Source organism: Protomyctophum bolini (genome assembly GCF_963924005.1).
Source record: "Protomyctophum bolini genome assembly, chromosome: 7".
Taxonomy (NCBI): domain Eukaryota; kingdom Metazoa; phylum Chordata; class Actinopteri; order Myctophiformes; family Myctophidae; genus Protomyctophum; species Protomyctophum bolini.
In genome coordinates this window covers 31,397,246-31,421,754 of record NC_137868.1, presented here as the reverse complement: position 1 = coordinate 31,421,754, position 24,509 = coordinate 31,397,246, and the positions used below count along the sequence as shown (strand labels likewise).

The 24,509-nt window shown below is 42.5% G+C and overlaps 1 protein-coding gene across 1 annotated transcript in view; it reads left to right on the top strand.

The window, feature by feature from the left end:
- Positions 1-372: 372 nt before the first annotated feature.
- LOC308318953 (CUB and sushi domain-containing protein 3-like) overlaps positions 373-24,509 on the top strand; it is a gene marked incomplete at its 5' end in the record, with an annotated part of 301,597 nt that continues 277,460 nt past the window's right edge. The window contains 2 exons of the mRNA XM_080768691.1: positions 373-550; positions 19,575-19,797. Coding sequence (XP_080624817.1) covers positions 373-550; positions 19,575-19,797 — 401 coding nt within the window. The remainder of the gene's footprint in view (positions 551-19,574; positions 19,798-24,509) is intronic.

Below are 24,509 nucleotides of genomic sequence, written 5' to 3'. Positions count from 1 at the left end.
GTCATTCAACGGCCAATCGATAAATGAATGCAGTATTCAAATGCATGTCTCTTTCTCCCCCTTTCTCCTTACCAGAAAAGGGATTTATAAGGCGGGGTGCAGTCAGTAATGTGGCGCCGGACAGGAGCACACACCGCTAGCTCTTCTTTTATACTTGATGTCCCTCTCAGTAGAGATGGTTGAGTCCTCGTCAAGGTTGCTGTGGTCCTATCCTAAAATTCACTACTGCTCACTTCTCTCCAGCGACGCACTCAAATCGCGCTACCAGCTGACATAGCGCGGCGGGCGGCTTTGCTGTCTCTGTGACAAGAGAAGGAATACACTTCAAAACCACAGAGACATATATAGGGTACATGTATTTAGTTTGAGAACATGAAGGGGATCTACAGAGACGGATACTACGACGGATCTATTGAACTATCAGGCGTCTTCAACAGGAGATGTGTTAAATGTGGCCGCGGGGACTTTGTTCAATCTAAAACGATGAGGATTAGAACGGGAATTGTTTTTTGGAATCTCATGTTTTCAATGATGTTCACTTGTGTTAAAGGTACGTCGCTGCAGTAAATGTATTTTTATATGTGCGAAGTCAGTCATCAATAGCATTACAGACCAGGCATAGACGATGTCGGCGGCCAGGCTTTGGAGTTTGGGGGATGCATTTCTTCGGCTTAGCAGTCTCAATGCAGGCTTTGAGTGGCTCGCTCAATAGATATTCTTGCAGTAGCCTACGCTTCTTCAAATAGCCTACGTGAGCTGTTTTGCTTAGTAGACTAACTACAGAATTATTGGGCTTTCAAGTGCACGCACTGCAGATTTCCTATGAAATATATTACAGATATTCCATGTAGCTATCCTACTGCTATATTTCACATCCCAGTGTCATTTTTTCAATAGCCATTAATTATTCGGGATCGAATCCGATCAGTTTTCACAAGAAACGATAGGCTATAGCCTACAATTTAAAGGCCCCACACAATTAGCGCGTTGACACCAATAAATTGTCGAGCGCGGTGTTTATCGGACTTGCCAATCCACGCAGGTGTAAGGTGGGCTTGTTAGTATTCTAGCGGGTCTTTCGGAGGGTCTGCTGATTTGATATACGCTCTATAGCCGGTTTGCCCGGTTAGGTAACATGTAGTTGCATTTCCCCTCTCATCATTGCATAGCTGCATTATTTTTGAACGAAATGAAAAATCCAACACCATCCAGAATGATCTTGTCCTGCATGCTGCAATATCATTTTTGGTATAGGTTACATTTCAAAAGAGATCTCTCTCTCTCTTTTATTTATTAAGTGCATCGACGAAATTGACGCTTTTACTACCAGACCGTCACTGTTTTATTGGCTATTAAGATCTAGTTTCTAGTCATTCTTTATAGTATAAAATAAGTCAAACTAATTGTTGCACATTTCCCATCCAGCGACGATTTGACTGCATGTGTATAGTGCAACAGCTTAAAGAGATCATGTCATGTCTGTCAACGAGCCTCCACTCTGGATCACATTTTCACATTAATAAATCTTCAGAATGTTGTTCCGGTTCTTGCCAGTTACCAATTATATTTAATCTCTCTCTCTCTCTCTCTCTCTCTCTCTCTCCCCCTGTGTGTGTGTGTGTGTGTGTGTGTGTGTGTGTGTGTGTGTGTGTGTGTGTGTGTGTGTGTGTGTGTGTGTGTGTGTGTGTGTGTGTGTGTGTGTGTGTGTGTGTGTGTGTGTGTGTGTGTGTGTGTGTGTGTGTGTGTGTGTGCGCGTGCGCGTGCGTGTGTGAGACAGAGAAAGAGTCATTAATGTGTTTGACACTTATTTAAACCTACAGTCACCTTCAATCTCATTCCCTGACACATTTTAGGCCATTGACATTTTTCCGAAGTGTATACATTAAAATTTTATATCTACATCTGTGTAAGATAACCTGATCAAGGACCTTTCTTGATCACCAGAGGGAAATTGGCGTGTGTGTGTGTGTGTGTGTGTGTGTGTGTGTGTGTGTGTGTGTGTGTGTGTGTGTGTGTGTGTGTCTGTGTGTGTGTGTGTGTGTGTGTGAGTGAATTTACACAGCGTTGAAGACATGCATTCCAAAGTACACTACAACACAGATTGCCAAACCCATTTACAATAAAACATGGAGTTAAAAGCTCTAATCCACAACCAAATTACACTGTGATCCCATTTTGAGTGCATGCATGACACAGTAAAAGCCTCAGTGTTTTTTCCATTTGTAACTCTGTACAAATGGAACCAAATGGATCAATTTCTACACTCTTAGAGCTTTTACAGTGCATACTTTTGAATGTAAGCTTGTGCCTCTGTGCGCCTTGTGTACAGCCACTTCCCATGCAGATATCAATTTGCATGCAGATTGTTCACCCTGTGAGTAATTCTCATGTCTGTCTAATGGGGGTGGATGAAATGTGTATCATGCAGAGCAGTAGCGCCCCCAAGAATGAGCCAAGACGATTTGAGCGCAGAGTCTCAGGCACAGCGCTGTTTCATCACCACCCACATTGTGGCAATGTCAAACCACAGGGCCACCACCAATCCCCCTAGTTCTGCTCCTTATTAGAGAGCCAAGAGGGGAGGGGGGGGGGGGCGAAAGAGAAAAGAGCAAAGGGCGAGAGGGATGGTCTGGGTGTTCTCTTGAGAGAGAGAGAGAGAGAGAGACTCGTGATACAGATGTTGCTCCTCTACTGTGACAGTTGACAATGTTGGCAGAATTAGAAATGGCCCCTACTAGACCTTGCCTAATGGCTCAACTCTCCTGCCATGATAATGACATTTCTAAAGCCTGTTCTGCAAAGCACAAGTATGCATATCAGTCGTTTGCTAAAGGTGCTATGTGACTTACTGTGAATTACTGCATTTGGAGCTGTGACCCGAGGCCAACCCCGCGGTACACAGCTCTGGTTCTCAGTTCACAAAGTTTCCCCAGTCGCCTGTCTGGAATTTGGCATAAAATGAAATTAGTGACATTTTTATGACAGATCACCAGGCACACGGAAGGTCAAACCCCCAAATCCCACAATGCTTCATATGTCTTTGGGGGATATGTGAACAGGTATTATGGTGTTTGACAAAAAGACAGAAAAACGGGGGCTACATGTGTTTTATGACAGAACCCCACTCCCAAACAACTGTGTCATGTAATCCTCTGGGACCTTATAAAACTGCAGGGCCTGTCACTTATGAAACTATAGAGATAACATTTCTTTTTATCTGAAAATGGGTCAGTTGCATGTATGAATTTAATTCCTTGACATTATAAGCATGACTTGTTTTGTTCTTCATTGCCCAGAATGCAAGGTGGCCAGGGGTGTGCTCACCCCCCCCCCCCCCCCCCCCTCATTTTTTGTCTCACTGTCTCTATCATCCCAACCAATATAATTCAAATCCAGAATTGTTATTGAATTACACATCGATGTGTACAATATTTGTGTAACTGCGGATTACAATGATGTAGCCTAATGATTGTAAATGCCATGATCAAGTGAGTTAGACTTTCTTCAGGTTTCAGTTAGTGAATATCTGTACAGCACATATTGCGAGTCTCAGCTTGGAGTAGCTGGCTAGCGAGCTTCCCAAATCTGTTCTTCATGTTACCAGTTACTGTACTTTCTGTTATGTAGATAAAAAGCTAGACACTAGATTTGTATTTTTTATTGAATACATTTGCGATAATAATTTATTTGGCTCAAGTATGCAGAGCATCTACTGGGACCGCCTATTCAATTTCTCATCGTCTCTCAGCTGGTCCTGTGGGACTTCATCCTTGAAGAAAAAGGCAGGATGTTATTGTCATGGGAAGTCAGCGTACTGTACTTCACATGATTAGTTGGGAACTGGAGGATATGTAGAGATGTGTTTCCATAGTTATTCTTTTTTTTTTTACGCTGAATCAAAGAGATTGAACAGACTGTTAAAAATGAATATCATTGTACATCTGCTGTCCCGCAAGATCACTCTCTCGGGAGAAGAATGCGTTCCCCTCAGATTTCCTCGTGGCATGCTCATTTCAACACACAAAATGGAGGCTTCCGTGACTGAGTAGAGTACCAGGCACTCACTAATTGCTGTTAATCAGGTGGGCTGTGCACAGACAGTAATCTGACCACAGAGTCCTTGATGAAGACTTTCTCTCAATGTGATTATGTAGGCCTACTGTATACAGACTGGGAAGGCTACTGGGGCTAATCAGGATTACAATTTGTCTGTGTAATTATACACTATCTGGAGGGAATATGCAGGGTGTTATCCCCTGCCCCCCATACTGTATAGGTTCTATCTGGAGGGAATATGCAGGGTGTTATCCCCTGCCCCTATACTGTGTTCTATCTGGAGGGAATATGCAGGGTGTTATCCCCTGCCCCCCATACTGTATAGGTTCTATCTGGAGGGAATATGCAGGGTGTTATCCCCTGCCCCCCATACTGTATAGGTTCTATCTGGAGGGAATATGCAGGGTGTTATCCCCTGCCCCCCATACTGTATAGGTTCTATCTGGAGGGAATATACAGGGTGTTATCCCCTGCCCCCCATACTGTATAGGTTCTATCTGGAGGGAATATACAGGGTGTTATCCCCTGCCCCCCATACTGTGTTCTATCTGGAGGGAATATGCAGGGTGTTATCCCCTGCCCCCCATACTGTATAGGTTCTATCTGGAGGGAATATGCAGGGTGTTATCCCCTGCCCCCCATACTGTGTTCTATATCTGGAGGGAATATGCAGGGTGTTATCCCCTGCCTCCCGTACTGTATAGGTTCTATCTGGAGGGAATATGCAGGGTGTTATCCCCTGCCCCCCATACTGTGTTCTATCTGGAGGGAATATGCAGGGTGTTATCCCCTGCCCCCCATACTGTGTTCTATCTGGAGGGAATATGCAGGGTGTTATCCCCTGCCCCCCATACTGTGTTCTATCTGGAGGGAATATGCAGGGTGTTATGCCCTGCCCCCCATACTGTATAGGTTCTATCTGGAGGGAATATGCAGGGTGTTATCCCCTGCCCCCCATACTGTGTTCTATCTGGAGGGAATATGCAGGGTGTTATCCCCTGCCCCCCATACTGTATAGTGTATAGGTTCTCCAAGTCACTAGCCCAAGAACATATAGCTCTATATAGTGGTGGCTAGTTTCTTGGAGGACTCAGTGGGGTCCCCCACCCCACCCCCTTAGATAGCAATTCTGTAGACTTAGATAGCATTTGATACAGACTTATAGCATGTTATGTAAACAGCATAAGTGCATTGTATGTAGTCATAGCACGTCATAGTACATAATGTATATCATAGTAGTATAGCTGTATAGCTTATATGTATAGTTTCATTATAGATATTCCACTGTTACTTTCTTAGCTTACGCATGTTTCATGATAAATGTTTTTATGTGATGTATTGATTGTATTCCCCATGCTTTTTGTTCTTGCTTAATGTAAGTCGCTCTGGATTAAGAGCGTCTGCTAAATGCCTAAATTGTAAAATTGTGGGGTCCAACCGAAACCCAAATTAATAATGTGTGCTGTGCTGGAATCCAATCGCCAGAGAGAAAAAAAACATTGCCATTGTACATTTCTGCAAATGGAGCATACTCAACATTTCAACCGCTTAAACCCTATGCAAGCATTTGGTTCCCTCCTTTTTTCCCCTCTACACCAAAATTCTCTTTGACAATAATAGCTGAATAGATTCATTTTGTATTATTGATGAAGATTTTAGTTTGGGGGGGTAAGTCATTATAGAATGCTTATTATTATAGAATTGTTATAATTGTAAGCTGACTTGTTGCAGCTGACTTGCAGCCAACAGCACAATAAATACATTACATTTAACATAAACACAATTAACTGCAAACGCACATTAACTATGGCTTAATTTATGCGCAATTATACGAAGGTGTCATGCCGAAAATAGCTGGTCACAATGCCTGGTGCATATGACTGTGATGATTGTGAGGTTGTAGATCAGCAGTTTTCCATGTTTTGTCAGTTTTGACAACATGTTAACGAGGCTTAAAACACGAAACACTCACTTAAAATGAATGATTTGGTCCTTGTGACATATTCAAAGTGAATGTTTAAGCCATTCCATCACTTCATTATTCAGTAGGACATTTGGGGCTCTGGCGGTCCAGATCCGCCGATCCGACTGATATCTATAAATGCCCCAGTCTCATGTGTGTACGTACGTATGTAATCCACGTAACTCGAGAACCGTTCGCCCCACTTACAACAATACACCGTTCAGCATAAAGGCCTCTACCCGGGCCCTGGACCTGATCACACCTATATCTCCATATATGGAGCTGGCCTGTTCTGACATCAATCTGACATCTGTATAGACTCCATATTTGGGCATGCCTGACAAAGAAGTCCATATAGGGGCATAAAAGGGACACTGGGTGGGGCATGCATTTCCAACTTGCATCGTTCCAAGTAGGCCAGTGAACAACTGGCACCGCTCTAGTTATATGGTAATGCGCATAATGAGACTGACGACTTCAAACATGGTGCGCACACCAGTGAGGACTTGAGGGAGTGTGCCCTGTGTCGAGTCGTGTCTGGGTATTGCATAACCAGGTGGGGCATGCATTCCCAATCTGCATTGTTCCAGAGTAGACTGCAGGTGCCAGTCTAGTTGACATGAATGACTGGCTTAGTCATTAACAAGTCCATTAACAAGAAATGCCAATTTAATAACCACGGCAGTTCATGCAAAGGCTCTGGCCCTGAACTCTTGGGCCCCTGCTGCTGAGGCTCAATCCAGTTCATTAATCCACCCCACCCCTGCATGTTGTGTGGAGAAATGTTCAACGCCAATGCAGGCTGTTATGTGGGATACAGCAACGTATGCTTCAGGAGCAATAAGTTGTCCTGTGTCCCTTGATGTTCCTTTTAGTAGTGATGTCTAATTGGATTGTCCAAAGTGCTTCTCAAGTGACCGAGTGGCCTCCGGCTCATGGGTTTAGGCCTGGGCTGGGCTGTTAAATGCAGCTGATAGTTCCCTTGGATGATAGCTAGTTTGCTGAATATGATTTGGTCAGTTCTTCTCATACAGTATACTAGGTGTTAATATAAGCAAGCGGAGGAGGTTTGACGATATTCTTGCTGTCAGGCACAAGAAATATCATAGCTTACCGTTCCTTGACATAAAATGAAATAGGCTGATGAAGGGTTGCTTTAGAGTCAAAGCTGGAGATTCAAGGTGGGCCACTGACTGTTTGCTGCACCTCAGGTGCAGTTTTCAGAAGGGATTAAATTCTGTCAACTGTGTGGAGGCATATACCCTGATACAATCTATATACCGGTAGCTAGATATATCTAGCTGCTGTGGTTAAACCTGCGGCTAGCTTGATGACTTTCTAGAGTTTTGAGATAAGCCCACCCAATGGTAATGGGATAGAGAAGATAATATGAACTTCGGGTAATTTGCAATCTTATTGTAAAAGGGTATTTTATGCAGTTACCATATTCGCTAACCAGGGTTTTGAAGGAAATCAAAGAAAGAAAGGCAATTATCTTAAGTGAGATGCAGCAAACAAAACAGCCACTACAGTACCATACCATACTCCAGTATGCATTTCCTGATTGCCAATTTAATGTAACACACAACAAGTTATATGTTTTAATGGTTAATGGTTTCTTTATTCTTGTTTCTAATGATGTTTACGGTACTCGTCATTTCTCATCGTCATTATTTCTCATGAACTCTATGTGCAGACCAGTATACATCTTTCCAAGGGTAATTAGCTTGTGCCTGCTGCCTATAATTAGTGATTCATACTGTATAGAAATCTGTGTAAAATGTATTCACTCACTTCCTTAATCCACTCACTTCAACTACTGTGACTGTCTGCAATGTAGGACCCCCAAAATGATTAGGCATGAATGTACTAGGCATTTGTCCTGGGGATTAGGCTTTTTGTCCCGGGGACCCCATAAGATAAGATGTTTTGTTCTAAATTAGATTTAGTGTTTAGTACAACTGTTTGCTGGTTGGGAAGATAACAGCGGAGAGAGTGAAACCTGTCTAGTCATTCTTAATTGGGCTGTCTTCTATATCCCATGATTGCGGTGAAATAATTGTAAAATTCAACACTATGCTGGGGACCCTCTGGAGCCACAGACCCCACTTTGAGAACCACTGCATGGCCTAGGTGTCTACTTGCCTATGATTCAATTCATAAATAGAGACCAGGCAATCCACAGGGGCAAAGTGGTATCTGTGAAACAAATGAGATCCCATGATAAAAAGGTAATTGAGGAGATGGTACACTGCTGAGTAGAGGTAGTATCCCTCCCATCTTATTTCAGTAGTAATTAAACTGATAGGTTAGAGTGCTCTGAATACCCAGTGGGACAGTTGAATACACTCTGTGTACCTGTGTATAGATTGATAGATACTTTATTTGTCCCTGTGGGGAGATTGGTTTCCAGCACAATCCTTGTGGCCTCAGTACACCACACACAGGTGGGATCACGTCACAAAAAAAAACTGTGGCTGGGAAATACATTGCCTCTACTTTTTGGAAACATCATCTGGAAATTTGAGTAGTGCCTTATTATCTCAAATGACAGCGTTTACACAAAATACTGTGATTGCTTTAGGAAGTTATTAACTTTCTAACAGCACGTCTCTGAGATGAGAATACCAAAAATTGATCAATCCTACGGTGATACTAGTTTTTATTGTTCTTTCTTTTTCTTTGGCTGACAAAACACATTTTCAGAATAATGTTTTATGTATACTGCGCGCACACACACACACACACACACACACACACACACACACACACACACACACACACACACACACACACACACACACACACACACACACACACACACACGTGTTTGTGTGTGCATGTGTTTGTGCATATGCACGTACGTATAAAGCTATTACTTGTTCAGTGTGGCAGTCTATTTGATTTGTGCATTTTTCACCTCACTGGTTGGCAATTTAAAACCACCAGAGCCCTTTTCCAAATTGCAGTACCACTCTCATGAGGTAATTGTCATCCACCTCTCTTCTGTTTCTGTTGTGTGCACCACCACAATTCCCCTTTAACATGCATGCATGCATGCAGGCAAGCATAGAGTCACAGACTATGATAATGCACATTTTCTAGCTAGCACATAGCTTGATCACAGTGCCTCTGTCCCTTTTTCTGTACATTCTATGTGTGAGTATAGTATAGGCTAAGGCTATAATGTGACCTCATAATACTATGTGCTTCTATGCCTACAGAACAGTCTCTTGTACATTCAATATATATAGGCCTACACTTCTCGTGAAGACAGAATACATGGATAGGAACTAAAGAACCAGGCAGAAAAACGCAATAAGGGGAAAATACAAAGAAGAAGACGCAACAGATAGATTTGTAGAGGAAAGACAAAATAGTACTTACATTAAATAAATAAATAGGTAAATGGGTCTCCCTTCAGATTATGTACTATTTACGCTTTAAGGCCAACCTTGCTATGCGTAGAGCCTGTACATCAGTCATGCTATAGGTGTGTGACGTCACCATATTACTGTGGCTGCCAACTGTCCCTTTTACTATAATCTCGTGCCTAACGCCACGTGGTCTGTGCTGTTGTTGTGTGTCGCTGTCGCAGTGCGATCCGAGTGATTATCTTTGGCCGTGTGTTTTCCATGCTGGACAGCTTGTGTTGTTGTTGTTCCATGTTGTTGTGGTTGTTGTGGTCCGTGTTACCGTGTATATTCTCGGGCCTTCACATCACGGAAAGGGAAACCATGGAGCTGGGGGAAAGACCCTCTGTGAATGGCCAGTAGTCAAACTGGATGTCATGGATACTCCATTTCAGACTACCATGTCTATTTATGTAATTTTAGTAAATTAATATTTGCCAGAGCCATATACCAATAAGAAAACTCTGATTAGAAGTATATTTCCGGGGGGTTCATGATACCCCCCTCTTCCCACTCTACTACAGAGCTTGGTTGAAAGACAGTGATGTATCACGGCGACAAAGTACAGACATGAATGGCACTTCCACCTACTCCGGATACGTCACGGTGTATGACCTGGCCACCTGAACTGGCCACCTGAAGTTTTGTGCTCCATGGGCACAAAAGTGTGATCTGGTCTACTGTAGAAATGGTTTCCGGTTAGGTATCCGGTTGGCGCTGCTTTGTTTGAATTCCCCTAATCTCGCAACAACAGAGTCAGAAAATGCAAAGGAAACAAACATCAGAGGGCACTGTTTTCCTTTTTTTGGCGATGGGTTCCCAGATTGGTTTTCCCCCACGAGTCAGTCAAATCGAGTCTAGTCTCGCTGAGGAGAAACTTGCAAGAAGCTAGAGAGAGGGAGAGAGCGCATGATAGATGCTTTCTGAGATGAACGGTCCATCTATATAGCGCCAGGCTGTCGTCCTCCCATAGTCCGAAATTCACACCATGTGAACGGATATTTTTGGTGAGCGACACTGTCCTATAACGAAGTATAAATGAAAGGATCACTTCACCACTTTTCAACCTATCTTCATATAATTCGTCCTTATTAAAAATAGCACAATTTTCTACTCAGTCTGTGTCTCATAGTAGGGCTGTGGGCAGTTCAGAAACCCGTCCACCCATGACATCTTCGATGGGGAATCGAAGCTAATAGAATCGTCAGGCTTTCTATTCCTGAAAAGTTGCAATGAGAAAATGGAAGCCATGGTTCTCACGATAATAAAAATCTAAATATATATATTTTTAAATCTTGTTTAAAACAATCTGCCTAACGATGATGTCACTGGTGGACAGGTTTCTGAACTGCTCACAGCAAGTAGAAATAAATGGTGGTATTTTATCATGAACATTATTGAGGACCAATTATATGGTTGAAAAGTGGTGAAGAGGTTCCTACTAGAAAAGATTACAGACTTTACACACTTTAAACAATATGTTTATACAAGTTATTCAAAAGTCTGGACTGTGTGCGAGCAACTCAACAAAGTGAACTGCTATTAGCTCCTGGGAACAAACAATAGCCCAGAGCTCTACTCGTACTGCCACCATTTTATTGTGAAAACGCCATAAAACCACAATTACACTTATAGTGGAATAAGACTTAACTGCCTACTTTAAAAGGAATGAGTTCTTTGGCAAATTAATTACTGTAGAACTGTTGAACAATGGACCAACAATGGACCATTTTCACAGAAGATAGTTCGACAGGTAAATGCTTTGAAGGAAATAATGGCTGTGCTTCGTTTAGATGTGTCTGTTTGCCACTGGCATTATGAAGTTAACTTTTCAGAAACTGTCCCTGCTTGCACAGTAACACCTAAAGGAAAAACACCCACAATGAATGTGTAAAACAGTATATCAAATGAAAATGTGAGTACAATGTCACTGTGCTCAAAATCTCTCTGTGGCTGTTCATGTGAGGATATGCTCAACCAAGTGCAGCAACTCTTCTGTTAAAAGTGTTCTAATATCTAATCACAACCGTAGAGTTGGGAGAATTGGGATATTTGAACAAATTGCTAACAGGGGAGAAGACCATTAAACAAGGAATGACAGAGTTGGTCCTCTGGGCTGCATCACACTAAGAAGTAAGAACATAAAACACTGCGTGTTTTTACTTTTTATATATAAAAAAAGGCCCATTTATTTTATAATATACTGATACTCAGCTTTAGCAGCTGTCATTGCTGTATTCCTGGTGGTGCTGAATGCTGTGCTGATGTCTCTTTGTTAAGCCATAGATCCGAGTGAAAATAGTTTGAAACTCTATACAAACAAAATGACTGATAAGTGCCAGTGATTGATTAAAAACTGGGGCAATTGAGATTCACAGTTTGCTTGCAACAAAACTTATTTTTTCATCTCTCGTTAGTTGATACAGTTTTTAAGTGGAACCGGGCCTGCACCCTGGACAGTGGGTGTGTTCCTGTGGGTCTGGAAGTTTAAGTGGAACCGGGCCTGCACCCTGGACAGTGGGTGTGTTCCTGTGGGTCTGGAAGTTTAACTGGAACCGGGCCTGCACCCTGGACAGTGGGTGTGTTCCTGTGGGTCTGGAAGTTTAACTGGAACCGGGCCTGCACCCTGGACACTGGGTGTGTTCCTGTGGGTCTGGAAGCGGGCCTGCACCCTGGACAGTGGGTGTGTTCCTGTGGGTCTGGAAGTTTAACTGGAACCGGGCCTGCACCCTGGACACTGGGTGTGTTCCTGTGGGTCTGGAAGCGGGCCTGCACCCTGGACAGTGGGTGTGTTCCTGTGGGTCTGGAAGTTTCGGGGACCCCTCGGGGACGCCCACACAGAGTTGCACCACTTACTTCACACAGGTGTGATTTTAGTTTTTGTTACGCATAAAACTGCATATGAAACCAATTTCACGTTGTCACACTTATGTCTCCTCTTAAAACTTGACTTCCACAAATCAATACTTTGCAACACAAGGGAGCAGCTATATAAAACTTTTGTGTTTCTTTTTCTGTTGTTCTGTAAGAGAACGCTAGTGAAATAGAGCACAGTAACGCAGAAATACTGCAACAAATAAAGCCCATCGCTGTGTTCGTTGACCTTTGTTTTGCTTGGTAAGGACTCTGTCTGTTCGCTCTGATTGTAACCAGGCTTCACTGATGGATATCTCTTTGTCGGCTGACTCACCTTTAAGGTCAGGTGCAAATCAATACAAGTTTTTCTTTTGACACACTCTCACTTTGATTGTTGTAAGCAGTGGAATCATGTCTCCCTATACTACGTGATCGGCCATCATCATGAACATGATGAAATATCCAAAGGGAGAGTTGTCCTCAACTAAACACTACTGCAGTTAATCTTTGGGAAAACGGCATATTAAGCTGGGAGACCACTGTAAATATTACATGCCAAAAAGAGTTAGTGAAGAAGAGCTTAGCAGTGAACAACTGAGTTGGCTTTTGGATAATGGGCTTTGCGTATGTTTGTATGTTCAGAAACAAAATTCCATGCATAATTAGCTTCAATTGGTGTTCCAAGCGCTTTGCTCTATTTTCCTGCAACAGAATAAAAGAGAAAACATAAGGTAGTTTCTGCAACAGAACAAAAGAGAAAACATAGTTTTGTGTATTCTTTTAAATATTTGTCTTTTTGGGGCATTTTGTGCTTTATTTCAGATAGCAGTGCTGTACAAGCTTTTTGGGCTCAAGGCACCCCTGTATTCATACAGAAAGTGGCTGATCTAGCCACTACATGTACAAGCTCACATGTTACACACTGTGATGTTGTAGCTGTGTTATTTTTTGCTGTTTATGAACATTTGTGGGGGGGAAACAAACGAACAAACAAATAAAACATATACCCTTAATGGCCTGCCAAAAATAGGGATATCAAGTTGAAAGGTGTTACAATATTTAAAGTATAGCACTGAATCAGTATTGGGAAATTGAGTGTGCAAAAAGTTCAGATAATATGTGGTAGTCTCAAAATCCTACGGCTCAACTTCATGTCTCACGACACGCCTTGGTACTGTTTGGGGACTACTGATGTAGAGAGAGAGAGAGGAGAGGCATGCCAGAAGACAGGAGTCTGAAATGAATTCAGGTCCTCACCCTCACAAGGAGGAGCATGCAGTCCAGTTATCTTATACCTCTTCTCGCTCTTTCTCACCTAGACCATAATGGGTTTGTGGCCCACTGTGACCGTTATTTATGCTTTAAGATAACTGTACAGTATGTCTTGTGTATTTGTACTGTATGTTATGCTGCACTAATGTGTTTTTGTACTGTGTGTACTTGCACTGTATGTATGTATACATGTTTGTAATGTGTGTGTGTGTGTATAGGACCCCCTCTAAAATCTCAAAATCCTTGACAATTGGACTAATTCTGACGGTAACGTGCTTATGTTACAGATGATGTTCCTACTGTAGGCTTGTATGTGCTTTTCAGTGGTTTTCATTTTAACTGCAGTGATTTAACAGCAGTTATGTGCGGTGTTACAAATTAAAAAAAATCTAGTATACATTTATTTAAAAATCACACTTGTGTGAAGTGAAGGGCGCTCTTATCACCATGCATCATCATACATCACATTCCGTGCTCAGCCAATCAAATCATCACAAAAGTAATTCCAGACACTTTTGGCGTCTTCAATTTTCTGCCCTCACTTTTATCTTCAATATGTACTTTGCTCAGCCAAACAAGTCAATGTGGTGATCAGTCATCACAAGCCAATGTTTGGTTTCACACAGACCCACAAAGCTGGGCATAGGAGGGGCCACAAAAATAAATAAAAGCTTACACAGCTGAGCAGTATTATCCAATCCTTTTTCATAAAATACAGATTTCCCAGATCTTGTGATATATTTTGTAATCTTTATATTGTTGATTGTAAGAAGAGACAGGCATGGAAGAGGCATGCCACAAAGAGCCTTGGGTCGAATTCAAACCTGTGCCAACTCTCTGTATCATATACACACAAAAGCTAAACTGCTGTTAATGGCCTACTGTATCTTGTCTGTTACTAATTCATTTAGGCATTGAAAATAATAGCATGAACTATGTTTGCATAATGCATTTTGTAGTTGAAAAAAATCAATCTCTTTGCCAACAAGAGAGGGGCCACTAAATAATGCTTAATTAACAGGATTATTCTGCCCAAAGTCTCTATGTAAGACAGATAATTCTGTCAGACACAGCCTGTGGGTTGCAGCACACATATTGACACACGCGTGCACGGACACACACACACACACACACACACACACACACACACACACACACACAGATTGACAGCCACACACCCAGAGAGCTCATCAGCATGGGAGATGACCGCCATTTTGCTCGCTTTGTTTGCAGCGCAAATCTAATAATCAGTTATGAGCATGAAAGGTGTGGTGCGTGGTTTGTGTATGTGTGTCTGTCTAAAGGCCAGGGGTAAATCTAACGATTTGAGTAACAGCTGGGACCGATCTCGGTCTGTCTGTCAGCCTGCTTGCCTGCCTGCTGAGGCCCCCGTTTCTGCCAGATTTATGTGTTATGATACTGACTCATATTTCTAAACCCCATTTTCCCTACTGTGCAATCACAGCGTGTTGTTAATGTGGTTCCTCATCACAATTTATGGTTGTGTTGTGGCAGAGAGCTAGTATTGTCTCTTTGGTAAGTTGTAACCCTGGGGGAATGTAAGATACAATAGAGGTAGCAGGCAACTTGGTGATGTCAGAGAAATACAAGCGACCGTGTACGCCCTGTGCGTTAAATGGATTTAATGCATGTCCTTTCTCCTGTGTGAAGAAGCCAATGTTGATGCTTTTTTCCCTTTGAAGTCTTAGCAACATGATGAATGTTTACAGTTTTCTTTTTATAGATACAGCTTTTACGGAGATGTTGGTGCTTAACATATTACAAGCTTGTTTAATTCACTGGGTAGAAAAGAGAGGGACCCTGAATCAGATTCGAAACCATAAAGGATACACCGTAAAATCCTCAATGTTCATTTATTTATTTTAAATTGACACAGGATTTTGCTGTGTAGCTTACAGACAGGAAAAATGGGGGATAGAAATAGGGATGCGAGATTAGATTTAGATGGGACATGGAGGATGAGAAAGACCGCTATTAACCGTTGAGAGATGCAGAAACAAGAAATGGAGAGTGAGATGCAGACTGCAGACCTTAATGAAAGGTCCGCAGGGAAGGGTTGGTTGATGGTAGGGTGATGAAGGGAGAAAGGCGGAAATACTTGCAAAGTAAGAGGGAAAGGAAGTTCATAGATGAGGAATGCAGGAGATGATGATATTGGGGAGGGGAAAGGTTGAGAGTGAGGGCTTAGAGCGAGAGTTAGTTGTTAGAGAGAGACAAACATCTGTCCCATGGTCCTCCCGGACATAAGGAAAATCAACACGGAGTACGGTTCAGTTCAGAGCACCATTATTCATCTAATTCTTGACACGCTCTGTGCTATAATTCAGAGACTAATAAAGCTCTAAAGTGGCTGCGCTCTTGCCAAAATTCTAAAATCAGGGTGGTGGAACTGGAAAAGAGCATGTATACAATATTACATTGGATTTTAGAGCTCGTGTCTGAATTTGTGTAGCAATAGCAAAGCCTAATTGGGGCTAAATCTGATCAGTAATGCCAATTGGCTTTTGAGCTCAGCCTTTATGTTCATTGCTGTCTAACTCCATTCTGCTTATATTCTCAGAAAAGAGTGGATTAAACCGAAACTACTAGCCAATCACAAGGATTTGATTAAATCATGTCGATCCACTGTTAATTGTTTGAACAGCAACTGTTATTTTCAAACTAACCAAACTTTTTCAGGGGAACCAAGCAGAGGATATTCAGGTCATATAATTCACACCACTCGTACGCTTCGTTTTGCAGGTGTGAATAATCAGGCTCAATCGAATCCTAGAGCCTTCACACCTGCGCACCAAAGAACCGCATTTTACACCGCCAAAAAACGAGGGTTTCACTTCGCTTCAAAAAGCAGCAGAGTGCGGATCACTGCAGGTGTGAATGCAATCCATTAAACATAGGGAGTGAATGTACCATTGTGGGATGAAGAAGTGGTATTATTATTTGGCACACGAGAAGGAAGGAGAAGGCATTATTACTGAGCGACGCATAAGGATGTCACACCGTACCGTCACACGTGGTCTAATGAAGAGATAGAAAGCAAGCCCTTATTGCAATATGGCCAGACCATCATAGGCTTATGCTGAAGGTTAAACACACGAACAATGCAGTGTACAGGATATATAGCAAGAGAATGGAGGCGATTGGAAGTGTTTGCGCTTGTAGTACAGACCTGGACCGGGAATCCTGTAGGTTGTTGAACATACTAGACCAGTACGTGCCCGTCGGCCACCGGCCTACTTGAGAACAATGCAACTTGGGAACCTAATAATACCTGTTGTCAACTTGTCAGAGCACCCGTTTTAACTGTATGTCTGTGTCCCACATGGAGATCTCTGCCTGTGTCTCTCCCTTGTGAGTTCAAACTTACTGACTGTGAAAAGTGGACTGGTTAAGTAATTAATTGTCAGGTGTGGGGTTTCCACATGGCAATCAATTGGCTGAGGCAGAGGCTGGAAATTGCACAGGGGATTTAGGCTGATTAGGCCCACTGGCAGAGCCTGACCAGAGCTTTTTGTGGTGGTTCTGGAGAACCGTGGGTCCGACCGACTCGATACCGGGCACTGCACTCCCTGTGATGGTGTAGAACGCGTGTGGCGTGAAGTCGGTGGGGCAAACTGTACTCGAGTTACGTGCATTTCAACCGTACACACACACACACACACACACACACACACACACACACACACACACACACACAGAGACGTGGCGCATTTATAGTTAGATACACAGCTTAACATCAGGAAAGTTACACGACTGACCCACCCAGGTGATGGCAATAATACTAGTAATGACTGTCGGTGGTCGTTAAAAGTTTATTTCTCCCTGTTATTTCCTCGTATTTCTTAATATTAAATATTGTCATGCAGATTTGTCCAGTGCATAGCCTACTGCAGGCCTGGTTGACTAGATTTAGAAGACATTTTGATGCTCTTTCCAATGAAATGATCGATTATTTATATGGAGAAATCCCGTCATTTAACATGCAGAAGGTGAGCTTGCCCTGTCTCCTCACTGCTAACGTGCCTATTGGACAAGGACGGGTTGGGGAGGTACTTAGCGAAGGGCTATAATTGAAACCTCCCGTGATCCACCTGTGGGTCGTGACCATAGAGTATTAAAAGGATAGAGACTGATCTGGCGCGATTTGTGTTTTTGGGCACCAAAATGTTGTGCCCAAAAACACAAATGCGGAAGTGCAACCGAGCGCTCAATGTTAAAGCCCAGCTGCACGGGGTTTCCTCGTCATGAATCCACGGGTCCGCCTGCAGTCCTTCCTCTTACCACTAGGGCCCAGTGCTTCAACGTTGGAGCGCCTCACTGGCCCCTTGGTCACGACCCAGTCTTTGGGAAATAGTGGTGTCCCTTCCATCAGAAGGAGTCATCTGCATGAGCTGCACCATCCATGCAACTCCTAAAACAGTATAACATTGTTCTTTCTCACCATCTTCAATATACACACACTTTCACATGATTACCACTTTAACAGATATTTTTTTACAGCCTAGGTTAATCATTTTGTGATTTGTTTGTGTAGGCTCTACAGTCTACACAAACAAATCACAAAATTCTTAACCTAGTAATTTACCTCCCCCATACTTCGTCTTCTCCATTGACATTATATCACTGATGATGTTTTTAATTACAGTGCTCCAAATTGAAGAAAGTATTAATAAAGATGTGTGCACGTTCTAGACGTTTTTGGCTGGGAACCCCCGGAAATGCTTTGGCCATGTCTCTCAGGGAAGCCCATGCTTACAATTTCCCAAACATATTGGGAATTTCTGCTTCTTTCTCATTCCCGCGGGCCGACAAAAAAACGTTCAGGTACATCCGAATCGCCATTCGGCTCTGCTAAACTCTGGTTTATATGAGAGACATATGAACGGTCAAATGGATGCTGTCTGCGTTATGCCAGGGATACAGTGCATTACAATGCAGACAGACCGACAGACACTGATTCCGTGAATTAGATAGTCATGTTTGTTTTTACCAGGTTGGCATGTGATCAAACATTTACATTTTACAAATTTTTGATATCCTACAGATTTTCCACAGTATATCTACAGGTATAGTCATGTGATAAAGATATATTCCATCCTGATTGGCGACTTGCGAACATTGCTGGCCCGCAATAACCTACCTTACCTATGGGACTGGGAGAGACCTGTGCTCAGAGGATAACTTTTGTGATTTGCCTCTTCTCTATACTGCAAAGGATGTGTTGAACCAAAACCATGCAACAACATAATGTATTGTGTGAAAAGCTACTACACTATGACAGCCAGGAGTGTGGGGATGAGCCATATGCATCTTAATTAAGCTTGTGTTTTCATTAGACACTACTGCGTGCGTCTATGTGTGCAATGCTCCTGTGTGCTACAGTAGTTGAACCCATTATGTTTAAGTTTAAGGGTATTGATTTTCATCAAGACTGCAGACTGGGTACAACTTACAAGCTGTATCTTGACTGGGCTAGTGAACAGCCATAAGCATTGTGCCACCAATTTACAGGGCCTTGCTTGGTGTTTTGTCTCCTGGGCATTATAATGCTGCAGAGACTGTACAACATCACCTGTATGACTGATTGAGTGTATCATTGATATCACCCATTGTACAACATTGACAGTTCTCAGATATGAAATCAGAGAAGGCATGTTAAAACAAATTTATTTTAGCAATCTACTGTCCATGTAAATCCTTGCATCTGCCAACTCAGAATATTGTCATTTTCCAATTTATTTTCCAAACAGGCTGTTTTTACTGTGTAATTTCCATTCATTCAAATGTGCCATGCTAGATTTATAAAGCTAAATTCATTATTTCCACCTTTTAGGCAGATTTCTTTCGTTGTTTTGCTTCTCCATTTATACAGGTTGATAACAACAAAAAACAGTTTGTACACATTTGTCTGTTCATGAGTGTGAGATCCATTCACACTCTACTGACAGTAGCTGATTGATGTAAAAATGAATGATTATTCTCTTTCTTTTCAGGTTTCATCCATACTTGCGGAGGCACTTTAAAAGGGAGGAATGGGACAATAGAGAGTCCAGGGTTTCCATATGGATATCCAAATGGAGCGAACTGTACCTGGGTGATTGTAGCTGAAGAGAGGAACAGGATTCATATAGTTTTTCAATCTTTTGCTGTGGAGGAGGAATATGACTTTTTATCTTTGTATGATGGACACCCACATCCAGCCAACTTCAGGACAAGGTAAGGAAGAGCACTGCTTCTATGCACTTTGAAGGCTTTCATTGAATGCTGGGAGGCAGTGAGAGAGGGATCTTAAAGTTAATATCTTTTATGTACATGCACACAACAATGAATGCTTATTCCTGTCAGTGAATTGTCAGGCAGTCAGCAGCAGTAGTATGGATGTGATGTAGTATATATATGAGATTTTTCTGCACGTGTGTGTGTGTGTGTGTGTGTGTGTGTGTGTGTGTGTGTGTGTGTGTGTGTGTGTGTGTGTGTGTGTGTGTGTGTGTGTGTGTGTGTGTGTGTGTGTGTGTGTGTGTGTGTGTGTGTGTGTGTGTGTGTGTGTGTGTGTGTGTGTGTGTGTGTGTGTGTGTGTGTGTGTGTGTGTGTGTGCGCGCGCGCGTTTAGGGACGTCCACCACCATGTCTTATTCTAGCTTTAGGTTTCACATCAAAGAAATGCACCTGGACTATTATTAGCAAAAAGATGACACACTTTAAAAAAATGTTTTCCAGCAATGTATGCAACAGCAATGCTATTTTACACACTGAGACTGTACTGTAACTTCAGGTTACTTTAGTAACCTCAGTTAATTGAGTGATTTGAGAAGGAGTCACTAAGGGGTCCAGCCACCAGGTGACTGCAGTCACACAGAACATTACATACACTCACAAACATTTTTTTTGGTGAGTCATTCAAGTACACATTCCACTTTTATCTGACTTCAGATCAGCGGAGCTGCCCGCCAGGTTTCCCGGTCCTGGTCATTCAACGTGAGGTCACTGACCCTTCCCTCCAGGTATATAACAGGGTCCCACCTTGTGATGTTATTCCTATCAACCAGCTTTCTGCGTCTTGTTAAGCAGAACGGTAGTGGGAGTGACTCTCCTTCTCGAGTCACTCAATTAACTGAGGTTACTAAAGTAACCCAAAGTTAATGAGGGGCATACAGCATACAACTCCCTATACTGCCAGCTGACAGGACCCGATCCGAGGTCTCCCTCTGTAGGGGACACACACACGTACGTAGCATGTACACAGTACGCACGCCACCCTGGAAAGGCGACATGAGGGCTAACCAGGCCATCGCCTTGATAGCTAAGAAACCCAAACTATAACTGGCATCCTCACCTTCAAAATGGATTTCCCTTTCCACTGGGAACCCCATGCGCCAAACAGCTGATCGTCTTGTCTGAAGGGAGCAGTCCTGTCCTTGTACAGTCTCAAAGCCCTGACTGGGCAGAGACAGTTTAAACTCCTGTCCCCCACTGAGGAGAACGGAGGTGGGTGGAACGCTGCCAAATCCACAGAGTGCAACCCGGAAGGAAAGGTCTTAGGCAGGAACGAGAGGTTATGTCTAAGCGTCACTCTAGTTAGCAGTAAGCTAAGCAGTATAAGCAAGCAACTGCTGGGGCTAAGCTAGTGGAGAGGGAAGGACAAACTCAAGAGGCCTGACAGCTTCATATAGTTTAATCGTCCTGATTTACAATCAAATCTGCGAAGTGTTCGCGAGCAAGAACCAAGTTGAAAACCCGTCCGTTCCAACAGCCGCGGTGATTTTTAACAAGGTAAGGTCTACAGCAGAAAGATGGAGGAATAACGTCACAAGGTGGGACCACCTGTTACATACCTGGGGGGCAGGGTCAATGACCTCCCATTGAATGACAAAGTCATGATCGAATAAAATTGTTTGTGTATGTAATGTTCTGTGTGTCTGCACCACCTGGTGGCTGGACCCCATAGTGACTCTCCTTGGAGAGGAGCTCTGATTTATTGTTCACTGGGCGTGTTTTTTCCCACCTGCTATATCTTTTCTAAGCTGTTGGAAACATGTACAAATGCAATGTGTATAAGTGATATCCTAATTACTCTACAATTTGATTCTACACTAAGATCACCACCAGTTTGCACATCATTGGATGCTCAACAGTTTGTGAAACACACTGCAGCCCTGAGCTAGAGACTTAGGGTCGATTCATACTCTTATTTTAGAGCCGAATAAAAGTCGGTTCGGCGCTGTAGAGCCTACAATTTGACGTCATTTGAGGTTCGGGGGGGCGGGTACCGTCCTAAAGTCGGCTCTTCGGTGCTACTGAAATTTTCTGACGAGCCGAAATCATTTCGGCACTACAGCGCCGAAACAGGAGTATGAATCGGCCCTAAAGCATTGTTTTAATAATTATAATATATAATTTATTATAAATAAATAATTTACATTATTATCTTGGTTAGAGCCATGATTCAGCAACAGAAGCTGTTAGGTCAAAATTGTATACCGGCATTGGTATGATGTTCAGTCTAATATCATCCAAATTACATTTGTTTGTTCAGTTACATTTGTTTGTTCAGTTGTATTATTATATATGGGTTCATCGAGTGTTCATTCATTATTTATTCAAGATCATTGGCACATGACCTTAAAGCCTCAATGTTTGTTTTTAAATTATAAAGCCAATGTTAGATGTGTTTTATCACGGGCACAATTTCCCCCCCTTTTTTTTGTCATTAAGCGTCTCTCAAGTAGAGCATAACCTCTGAGAGTGGGGCTTTTAGTGTCGTACTCTTGTTATAAGAGGTCCCTTGCCAGAGCTGACAGGACATGAGGACACACACATTGCTTTTTAAACCTGTAAAAGGCATTGTAAAATTGCATTTAAGTGTTGGATTACCCACTTGCATTCAAAAGTATTCTCCTGGAGATTTAGCAGACATCTCTTTGTGACACACTGCATAAGACATGGCCAAAGTGAGTTCTTCTGGTTTATGTGAACAATTCCGCCTCTGTGAGACGGGTTTGAGGTCATATGATGATACAATGGAGGCTTTACTTTGCAGACTTAGAGGGAGTCATTTAAGAGCTGACTCATTGTTGATTTCAACAGCTGAATCCCTGTAGATAACTTCCAGTAATGTTGTTTTCAAGGCATGGGATAATACTGTACAAAGCGTTTCACACTTCACATCACTTCCTGGTAACCATTGATACGCCTCAATTCTTTTTTAAAGAGAAATTCTCACAGTCTGTGATAAGCTCCATGCAGAGTCCAGGCTCTTTTTTCTTTTCTTTTTTTGTTATTTTTAAATGTTAGAAAACAATAGTATTGCAATCACACTTGAAAAGTCTGTTTGAATATCTGTGATTTGGGGCCTTTGCTTCAGTTAGCATGCCAGTCCAATACATCTTGAACAAGAAACCATAAAGGCTGACACTCAAGGTGCAGCTCATGCATGTACACTAAGAGCTGTGAGCATGTAAATAACATCAGCTTGACTTTAAAGGGGTATGAAACCCTTGGCTGAATTTGAAGTTTGTTTTCCAGTTCAGGTTAAAACCTACAGTAAGGTAAAAACCTGGCAGGCTGCAAAATGTCCGGACTGCCAATGCATCTGAAACTCAATTTGATGCGTTAGACGTTTCCATTTCACATGTCCAGCGGGTGGTGGGCAGTGCTGGCACGAGAGACGGTTTTCTGGTGTGTAGTTGGTTGGTGTGTATTGTTTGAGTTACATCCTTCTGTCGTGCAGTCATTCCTTCAGATTCAGATTGGAGCTACTTTGGCTTAATTGTTTTCCTTGACCACAATGTTAAGAATGTAATTTAGATATTTAAACAGATAGGTTAAATGTTTACCTGTATCCTCCGATACTGTCAATGTACAGATTATTTATTTGATAGTATATTGTTAGACTGCTGCTAGGTTATTGTTTTACCTGTGATCCTCTGCTCTTTTTACCCTCTACACCAAAAATAACAGATCTACTATACAAGTTCGCTTGGCTGCCTTGTGATTTTGATTTGCTATTTTTGTTTCCCCCTGAATAGGCATGCTAGGTTAATGCTAGTGGTTAATATAAAATAGAAAGTTCCTATCACACACATATTTGGCAGCTCCCTTTCAGTACGTCTGTGCAGACCCCATGTTGAAGGCCTGTGTCTTAGCCATGTATACTTGTTAAGAAGTCTTTTTGTCATTCCAAAACCACACAACTGTCAGGGAAAGCTACAGTAGCTCCCAGGAACTAACAATTGGCCCGGTTTCCCAAAAAACACCTCTTACACCATGGTGTAAGAAGTGGTGTTTGGCCTGGTTTCCCAAAAAACACCTCTTACACCATGGTGTAAGAAGTGGTGTTGCACATGCTCAGTTGCTCCTCTAGGCCGCTCACAGAAGCCTGTGAACATTGACATTCCGTGCATAGATGTGCCACGCAATGGTAGGCCTCAGGCCTGAGGCCTGGTATGGTAGGCCTCAGGCCTGAGGCCTGGTATGGTAGGCCTCAGGTCTACCATTCTTAAATTTAATTTAATAATATTTGGACTGCTGGACAGCTGACAGTATGCTCTCTTTACTCTTATCTCATGCCCTCACTTTTTATCCTCAATATGTACTTTGCTCAGTCAATCAAATCATGGGGTGATCAGCCAATCAAATCATCTGTTTGTGTTCACACAAACAGACAAAGCTGGGCATAGGAGGGGCTAACGCCCCTCAAAATCCTAGTATCTTCTGAGTACTTCTTCCACCACTCACTGGCAGTGCCGGTTCTAGGCCTTTTGAGGCCCTAGGCAACATATTATACAGAGCCCCCCCCCCCTCCTGCTTTGCCACGCCGGATAAAAATTGTAAATTTGCCATGAAAATGCTTCAATCTGGTGCACTTTGAGATCAAAATTAAGAAGCTAGGTGGAGGCCACATATGTTTATAAACAAATCACAAATGTTTAT